The sequence below is a fragment of the Hakea prostrata genome, chromosome 8 (genome assembly GCF_041222555.1).
Source record: "Hakea prostrata isolate BN-2017 chromosome 8, UWA_Hpros_2, whole genome shotgun sequence".
NCBI classification, from domain to species: Eukaryota; Viridiplantae; Streptophyta; class Magnoliopsida; order Proteales; family Proteaceae; genus Hakea; species Hakea prostrata.
This window is the reverse complement of record NC_142607.1, coordinates 48967259-48977176: the sequence shown is the minus strand read 5'-3', so window position 1 is coordinate 48977176 and position 9918 is coordinate 48967259. Positions and strand designations below refer to the sequence as shown.

At 36.3% G+C, this 9918-nt stretch overlaps 1 protein-coding gene and 1 pseudogene across 1 annotated transcript; one reads left to right on the top strand and one right to left on the bottom strand.

The window, feature by feature from the left end:
- Positions 1 to 3890: 3890 nt before the first annotated feature.
- Positions 3891 to 4952, bottom strand: LOC149008362 (protein MIZU-KUSSEI 1 pseudogene; annotated as a pseudogene).
- Positions 4953 to 8398: 3446 nt separating this feature from the next.
- LOC149008361 (protein BPS1, chloroplastic-like) lies at positions 8399 to 9579 on the top strand. The gene has a single exon (XM_089166980.1). The coding sequence runs from the start codon at positions 8494 to 8496 to the stop codon at positions 9415 to 9417; it is 924 nt and encodes a 307-aa protein (XP_089023106.1). The 5' UTR covers positions 8399 to 8493; the 3' UTR covers positions 9418 to 9579.
- The last annotated feature ends 339 nt before the right edge of the window (positions 9580 to 9918 follow it).

Sequence of the window (9918 nt, the reverse complement as noted above, 5' to 3'; positions counted from 1 at the left end):
AGGGAAGACGGTTTGGCCCATGGCCAAATAAAGCCCAGTCTAAAGCCCATTAACTGCATTTTTGAACTTAAAAGAAGCCCAACATTTGTTTATCTTCATTTGAAACCTCAAACGGTCTCCTTTCCCTCAATCGAGTTTGGTCCTCTACTGTCAGATTAGAGGTTTATGCTCCTCTCATACTTCTCCACTATACAATAGAAGTGATAGTCATCTCGTTGACAAAATAAATTAGAGATGGGACCTTTTAGTGAATCTCATGTAGACCCCACTCTTATTATGTGGTAGAGATATGTGGTAGAGAAATGTGAAAAGACCATGGACCTCTCTACCCTTAAAGATAGAAGATTTAGACTCTCTCTCCAAATAGGCATTAATTGAATTCTAAAATGACATAGAGGGAGATTAAACTGAAATGATCAATGTGTCACAATTGTAGCATTAGGTCGATGTATATAAATAGTTTCTTGACAAAATTTATTGGGGTAAGACTAGAAAAACATTTCACCGAATATCGGCCAAAATTTGCTAAACTTCGGCTGGTTTAGCAGACTTTCTTTTAACCGAAATACAATATATTCAAACATTGCTGGAAAATGCAAAAGTTGGCGAACTGGCGAAATATTGGCTAAAATCCACCTTGACTTCACGGAATTTGAAATCCATCGCCGATATCTTCGCCGGAATCACCAATCTGCTGCTACCTAATCCCCTTCTTCTCCTTCTCTGTCTTCTATCTCTCCGACAGTGGTGGAAATATCTTCTCCTCCTCCTTCTATCTCTTCGATAGCGAATTCGCTATTGCTTAATCCTCTTCTTCTCCTTCTCTGTGTTCTATCTCTTTGGTGATGGTGGAAACATCTTCTCCTCCTCCTCCTTATATCTCTTTGGCGGCGGTCATGGGTTATCAAAGAGCCAATTCCAATTCCAGCAAAACCTAGTTAACCAAGGGAAGCCCAAGATTAGCAAAAAATCACCAGCAAAGTCGGCAAATTTTGCCTGGTTTCGCTAGGGTGCGAACAAGAATAATTTGCTGAAATGTCCCACCCTGGGTAAGACTGCAAACAAAAAATGTCTCTTCACTCAAACTCTACTTAGTGCTAAGTTTTTTGCATTAGATTCCTCCTTGCTATACTAGGCAAACTGTTTTGTTTTTTTTTTTTGTTTTTTTTTTTTTTTTTGTTTTTTTTTTCTTTCTTATTTTTGAAAATTTTAGACCTTTAAAACCCACCATCATCAAAACTTTGAAATTCAATTAGGCCACTTCGGATTTAATTTGTATGGATTAGATTGGACTCTGAGCATTCCTTCTGTAAGTTGCAGTTTTTGTGAGGGTTCTACCATGATGATAAGTGTTGCTCTGGAGTTGCCGAATATCTCTTGAAGATTTTCAATTGTCTGTGGTACTTCTCTTTGCTTAGCCATTTAAAGCCATCATCATTTCAAATATTGAAGATGCTGATACTAGGATATAATATTTTTGATTCCCTCTTCCCAAAAATCTTTATCGAATTTACCCTATAATTCTTTGCAGTTACTTTAATAAGAAAAATGTCTAAGTTCATAGCCAAAGATATTTGAATTTTTTTTTTTTAAACTAACATTCATTTCGAAGAACAAGAGCAAGACAATGTGTCAGAATTACATAAATCTAACAACCAAGTGGTAGAATTTGGCTCTTACAAAAAAAAGGTAGTGTAATTTGGCCAGTTAGTCTTTCTTGTCAAGGTAACTTACCTTCCCAGCAAGAGAATGAACAACTGAATCACATTTCCTAAGAACAAAGTGAAAAGTACAAATGAATAAATATGAAGAGAGGCGTTTGATATTCTCTACAACATTTAAAAGGCTTAAAGGAGTAGGATATTGAAAGTTTAGAATCTTTATCAACTGCTAACAATCACTTTCCACCGTGAGATGATAAAACCTCTCTGCAGCTGCAACAAGAAGACCCTGTCGGATCCCCGAAGCTTCACCCTCAATACGTGAAGAGAAGAGGGAGGGAATCGAGACCGCAACTGAAGAAACTCCCCTATAATCTCGCAAGACAAAACCCAAACCTCCCTTCTTATTCTTTAGGGCAACATCCGAGTTTTATTTGAGAGCTCTTGTAGGAGGGGGCTTCCAAGACTTGTTTGAGGTAATCACACTGGCAACAAATATTGAAGTTAAAGATGTTGAATTAGGCTAGGCCTTGAATTTGTCGGCTAATTTTATCGACTAACTCTAACAAGTGAGAATCTTGGACTGATGCTTTAAGCGGATAAATATTTTTATGTTAAAACTAATAAGCATTAAGCACAACAGAATGTTTATAATGAAATAAATTATAGAGGACGTAAACATAATTATGTATAAATACAAGGAGTGTAAATATACTTTTTTTTATTAATTTATCATGCATAACTCTAATATGATTCCCCATGAATGGCTGTGATCAGCCTCTCCAACTTTAACAATTAGTAATGAATCTAATGCATTCTTAATTTATTTATTTTTTATGTAAATCCTTAAAATTAAACTTCAAGAAAAGAGGAGAGACAAAATTGATGAAAATGAAGGATTCGAACGTGGAGCCGTCACACGAGTCACATCCATAGTTAGATGTGAAATCAACCATAGTGGAGTAATGGTTTGATGTCACTTAAAAAAAATCAGGATTTAGTTTTAAGGAAGCAAATTCCTTAGGAATTGTTCAAATCAACTCATGATCGTTAACAAAAAAAATATATATATCAACCAACCAAATGATTTTCTCTTCCAATTTTTTCACCCAGCATTGCTGATCTAAGGGGGTGCCATCTTCCTTTGTAATTATGTAAAGAACCAATTTTTCAAAATTTCACGCCCAATGGAACCCCCACAAAATAGATATTTTCTCAGATGTGACTGAATGGTTGACAAAGCAACATTTGTTTTAAAAGCTTTCATCTTCTATCCAACACCGTAGGTGTGTATGTTCTCTTCATATCTTTATAGGGCCAAATATAGAACTTACATTTTGTTCACTTTATCAACCCTCAGAGGTAGGTCCCACCTCTATTATACAGTGAAAAATTGTAAGGAGAACATAGACTTTTACCATTACTAGTAAATGATCCAAACTCTTTATTTTTATTTTTTTTTGAATCCAAGGTTCATCCGGGCCAGCTTACGCGCACCTCAAAAGAACTTTTATATAATTAATATAAACGGAGCTTATAGTTGATCAACCTCTCTTTGTTTTATAAACTTACCTAGTTGAGTAATTACCTAAAACACCATAATTTAGACACAAGTTGGTATCTCATTCATTCCCACGCCAAAGGGAGCTACCTTATTCTTGGATTTTTTTTTTAATTTTTTTTTTTTTGAGTCCAAAGCTACCAAAACAAACTCTTGGAGTTAAATAGTCTGCACCAAGATTATTAGACCAATAAAAAAACAAAATAAAATACACTCAAAACTAGAAACTAAGAACTAAGGCTGTAATTGTTTAAACTAAGCAACAGGCCCAATCAGGATAATGGAATTGCCTAATAAGAGCACAAACAACAAGCCATTAGAAAACAGATGTTTGTCCATCTATTTTTTTGTGGATGTGTGATATGTGTCCTCCTTATACCGCATAAAAAAATTGAGATTAAGTTTACATGATTAAAAAATTTATTTTAATTTAATTAAAACTTTTCTATGTGACTTGTGAACATATGTCACACATCCACAAGAAAGTAGATGATCATGGTAAAATTCTAGTTAGAAAACACCAAAAGCCTTGGACAAATGTAAATAAATAGGAAATACTAGTTTACAAATTACATATATTTTCTTTTTTTTTTTTTTGGGTAAAATACAAATATACAAATTGCATATATCTTCTTTTTTTTTTTTTTTGGTAGAATACAAGTATACAAGTTACACATATATTTTTTTGGTAGAATACAAGTTACAAATATCTGAGTAACTGTAATCGTGATCATGTCCGAGTCAAAAAAGATCACGTCCGAGTCCGACTCGTTATGGGTTCTTACATTTGCAGTAAATGTTGAACCTTCCACTCAGATTCTAATTTCTAAGGAAGAATATACTGAGTTCTGGCCCGGCGGCGATTCCATCCGGGTTCATCATATAGAAAGCTTCCGAGTCACGATTCCCCACGACTCGTTCGAATGAGGCCCTCATGTACATAAGTTCCCCTTCCCAGACGGCGGCAGCGGCGGCGTCACCAATCGTGATTTTATCTTCCGGAATCACACCGGCACCAACGGAAACCGTCTGCACGGTGCTCAACACGTGCCAATCCAAATCCCCACACGTGCGAGACACAGCGTATCCACACTTCCTCCCATTGCAATACATCGTCCACACCGGTTCTTGAAACAACGACGAACGCCCACAGGAACCACCGGTGGTGGAGGAGGCGCGTTTAGCACACTCGAGAGCAATCCTGACGAGCCCCGACGACATCTCGTTGACTAGTGCTGACGTGGACATGGCAAGTTCTAACAGCATCACCGGTTCAGACCGGGGATGGTTCTGAATGACGAGGCTGACGTGGCCATTCTTGTGACCGAAGAGCGTGCCGGTGACTTTGCGCCCAAGTGATGATGGTGGTGTTGGAAAGAAACCCAAGAAACGGGACTGGGATTGGGTGGTGAGCCACCGAAATGTGGCGGCGGCGGCGGCGGGGATTACGAAAGGCCGTGAGATGAGGCGGTGGAGTGACTGGAGAAGAGCTGTTACCACCGGTTTCGCCGGTAAAGTGAGGTTGGTGTCTGGTGTCGTTGATCTCACGTAGTTTGCAGGGAGGATTTTCTGGTTACTTGTGTAGTTGCTGTTGTTCCTCTGGAGGACCACATGGTCTCGTTTCATTGTGTCTCAGGCGAAGTGAGACTGCAAAGAGAAAGGGTGGGTGGCAATGGATTTATAGTAATCGCGAGGAATCTTCCATGGTTAAATAATTTCTCTTGGAAGACTTGGATTACTTTGCCACTAGTTGTTTATGTATGGGCGTTTAAGGTTTCTGCAATAAAAATATCAATTTGTGCAGTAATTTGAATGGAGCGTATCGTTCTATATTGGCTAGTGTCAAGGTTTAAAGTATCATATCAGGGAGGTGATTTTAAGAGACTATATCGGTATATTTTTAGGGTTTGTGATTATTACTAATAAAACCCTTCTACAAAATTCTGATGGGTTAGACCAAGTTTGAATTGTAATGTCCACTTTGTCCTTCATTAAAATTAAGAAATCAAAGGACGATACTACCCCATTTATAAACCCAGATTAAATGTCAATTTTACCCTAACTTCATTTATTTTGAATTAAAAAAATATTAGTTTTCCACCTTCACTAAACTTATTTATTTTGAATTAAAGAATTGGCAAAATTCAATTCGATTTGGTTTCCCACCTTCTCCTCTAGCATCGTAGGGAAGGAAACCCATTTTTTAAATTTTTTTGGGGGACTGGTGCTTTTTAATATTGGAAACAAACGTAACACCTCCCCATGGGAGTTTAGACTTTACCGCTTTACTAACCCACCATTGACGAAACCACAAAATCTTGCCGGAGAGGATTAATGAAGTAGGTGATATTCAATTTCCAAATTTGGTTGAATTCTATCTTCCCTCCTCTTCGGTTTCTATTTTAATTTTATTCAATTATTATTTCTTTATTTTGGTGATTTTTTTAAGAGTAAACAGTTATGATAATTTTGTTCTCTACAATTAATTAAGGGTATTATCGTAACTTGACAAAGGGCAAATAGTAAAGAGATAAGTAAAGGGTATTTTGGGATTTTCAAAAATATGGAAATGCCACATCATCGTGAAACTAACGGAACTTAACAGGGGGCATTAGTAATTATAGACAAAGTTAAAGGTTGGATTAGTAATTTTTCAAAATACAGGGGATACATTAGTAATAAAATCAAAGTCCAGGGGGGCAATAGTAATTATCCCTATATTTTAATGTAATTCAATGGAGACACGTATCGAGATGTATTGTATCGGTTGGGTCAAATGTGGATACGTATCGGCTAGTATCGTATGGTATCGTGGGATACTTTAAACCTTTGCTAGTATTTTAAATTAAGGAATATATTTTATCGAATTAGACAATATATTTCAGTGCAATTCAACAAGATACATATCAATATCATATCGTAGCGTAAACGTATGATTGGACGGAAACAAGGCTCTCATTTGATTGGTGATCCAACGTTAGAGCAGTTGACAACACTTTGCATCCATCTTACCACAAAATAATCAAAGTAATTATTAATCTTATGAAAGCTTAGTAAATTTAATTATAAGGATAATTATTATTTCTTTAGTTATAGATTATTACTAATTAAACTTTGTTTTTTAATAAAATTATCATTATCTCCATAGTTCTAGCTAAGGAACGATATCTTCGGAGATTCCCCGTTCGCCACCCGGGAATATCACTAACTGCTTCTACTCTTTCTCGCTTTCTTTCTTCTTCTTCTTCTCCTTCAACGATCGGAAGTCTCCTTGTCTACAGATTACTGTCTTTTCCACGATCGTAAAAAAAAAAAAGTTTTGAATTCGAAAATTTGAAATATCGATATCGATGGCCATTTTATTTCGCCAGTGAGCGAACTATGCAAATTTCGGCGATACCCAAAAAATAGTTCCTTGGTTCTAGCAGTGTTAAGAGGCTATTAAGGCTAGATATGTAATTGATTTTGTCCTTCATTATTATTACTAAATACTAATGCCTCTTGTACTAGTGCTTAATGACTATCTTATCTCATATACTTTCCTATATTAATAATCCAAACCTAGATTTTACTTCAAATTGTTGATGCCCCTGCCATTTAGCTTCATTAGTTACTTGATGACCAACATCTTTGTATCTTTCAAAACCCCCAAAATAACCTTAAAATTTGTTATTACGTATTTACCTTTAATGTCATTTAATTAGGATCCAAATCTCTTTGAAATCCAAAATGACTAAGATATCAAGGGGAAATTTGGTACTCCATATGTTTTTTCTAAAAATAACTATAATATATTCTTTTAACTTCTTAATTCTAGTGAAGGATAAAATGAATATTGCATGTATACTTTTCGAGATAATAATAATTTCATAAAGAGCGGTTAATAATTAAGCTATAATGCAAGCAACTTTCAATAATTATTACTAAATAATAACAAATCCGAGGGTCAGTTTGAAGTTTTTGAAAATTATGAAATGCCACATCATTATTTAACTAAACGAGCTTAACAATGTAAGACATAAGTAACTTAAGACAAAGTCCAAGAAGGGATTAATAACTTCAAAAAATATGGGAGATAAAATAGTAACTAAATTATAGTACATAAAGCATATGTAATTATCCTTAATTATATAATTATGTGAGAATAATTTAGACACTATGGTGAGCTCAGATTGGTGGCCTAACATTTTAGCGTTTTGTGCTTTAGATACATCATCTACTTCGATCACACAAACAACCCTCAGTTTCTTATTGTCCGAGTTCTCATGGATTTATATGATTTATAGGAATATAAGTATTTAAAAATATGAGAATCGAGTTTAAATTCCTACTGATCAAATCCCTCATTATATTTAACTTCTTATTATAGCTATCTCCTGAGGAGTAGTTAAGGTGCATGTAAACTGGGCCAGGAAAAATTCAATTCCCCTAAAAAAGAGTATAAAGAAAAAAAAAAAAAATTTCAACTTTCTTTCCTTCCCTACTTCACATGGATCCCACGGGTTTTTGGATCGTGTTTGGGAATAGCACCGCTCCCAGCAGCACACTGTCCAAATGCATTTTGGGGTCCAGATTTGCTCTGGGCTCCAAAGTACACTGGGATTCTGGGCCTATGACTACTGGGACCTGGGAGCACCGTTGCTTCCAAGCATAATCACGGGTTTTTACCATTGTATTCCTTTTTTCTGCTGCAAACAAACAATCTCGTTAGAAAAACTAAAACAAACAAAAACCAAACCAAACAATATCTTAGTGTCTGTTTGGTTGCGTGAATCCAAGGATTTGAAATCCGTCAATTCATGAATCGATTTTTTTGGTTTGATTTGCATAAAATTAAATTAAAATCATACCAAACCAAATCAGACCGACCAAACCGTTTGCCATTTTATTTACTTGACAAGGAGAAACACAAGAAGCTTGCAGGAGAAGCATATTCTGAAAAATGAGACTAACTCAGCAACCACTGATAAACCCAGGTTCCTTCCATTGGGATATTGCGTGAGCAGCAATATCCATACAAGTGGACAAGAAACGTGTTCTCTGCAACTTATATGATGACGACACAACCTAAACACCTCAAGACATCACAAGTTTGAATTTTTTGGGTCTTTAACTGCAGCCAGAAGCTTCACCATTTGAAGCCTTCTAATGGTTTACTCAACCGTCCTGGTTTTGATCTTGTCAAAAACACTTAAGAAAAAAGTAACAATATAAGCTTGATCCAAAATTTTATTTCAAATCATTTCAATTCCAACTTTTCTTCTCTCTCTGATGGTTCTCTTACCTTGTTCTTACAAACTATCTTCAAAGCTGGATAATCAACAAGGCCACCAACAGGAAGCATTCTCTGCTTCCCTCCAGGCATTCGAATCAGATATCTCCACATACTTGATTCAATTCTCTAATTTGTATTCCAAACCCAGATCACAAATCCTCACCTTGTCTTGGGTTAAGCAATGTCTGCAACTCCTTCCCACCATAAACAGAGCATTTAAGAAACTCATGGTGGATATGAACTACCCCATGAACACATGGCAGGTCCCTTTGGCCGATGTGTATTTAAAAGAAAGCTTGAAATTGTTAGAGCTTCTCAACTGCATATCCTCCTCTCTTTCTCATCTGGGTCAAGCGCGCGTATCAATCTCTTATGCTTTGAAGCTTTTGGAGAATTCACCTTCCCTTGCAATGGAAACTCTGGAGGCAATTCAGCTCCATGGTTCCAGCAAGAAATGGGAAGAAGAGATTGCAGCTGGAGAGGAGGTAGTTAGGTGTTTCTCTGGGAATGAATGGGTTCTCTGTCAAGCTATGACAATTATGAAAGTCACTGGTTTTTGGATATGTGGTGTTGTGGCATCAAGTCTATGTGGAGACATCAAGTCATGCTTAAAGCTAAGCGAGTTGATTGAGGAACTGCCTAAGTCTAACTCTTCCCTGACCAGCTTGCATAGGTCTGTTTGTGAAGAGATGATGAAGAAAGGGGGTCTGTTTGAGGTAGAAGAGGTTAACAAGGGAGTTGCTCAGCTTGTAACAGCTGCTTGTAGTGGATCAAGCAGTGACGAAGCAGAGCAATTACAAAGAAGAGTTGAGATATTGGAGAAGCTATTGAAGGATGTAGAAGAAGAGGTGAATCAAATTTTCTCAGAAGTTCTGTTAGAGAGAAATAACTTGCTCAATAGTCTCCACCAAAAGAATTAGAAGAAAAGTGGGTATAATTGAAAAACAGAGAAATTTCTTTAATTGGACTAATAGAATTCCATTGTAAAAAAATAGTATGACTAATTAGGTTCTTTCATACTCACATTCCATTGTGTAGAAGAATGTACTTTTATTTCATTTATTCTACTTCACAGATATTGTAAGCCAATTATGAATTGGAATCTTCTTCTTTGCTCTTTCCTCTTTGTTACATTTTCCAGCTGAGCCACAAATCATCTTAGAGACCACATTCCTCATTCAGGGTACAAGATTTAGGGGCAAAACATAGAACACAAACCCATGGCTCTGATACTTATAGCCACTTGTCCCCAAAAGCTCAAGTTGTTAAATAAAACAATGATGTATATCAGCAAATATGATAATATGCCACAACCAAAAGAACTACCAACAGTTTACACCTGAAATAGAGTAATTTTAAGGTCACAACAGGGGCGTACCCAGTATATAAGGCTACTGAAACTGCAGGGTCTAGGAGGTCAT

Coding starts and splice junctions, on each gene's coding strand:
- LOC149008361 (XM_089166980.1), top strand. CDS start 8,494: ATGGTTCTCTTACCTTGTTCTTACAAACTATCTTCAAAGCTGGATAAT.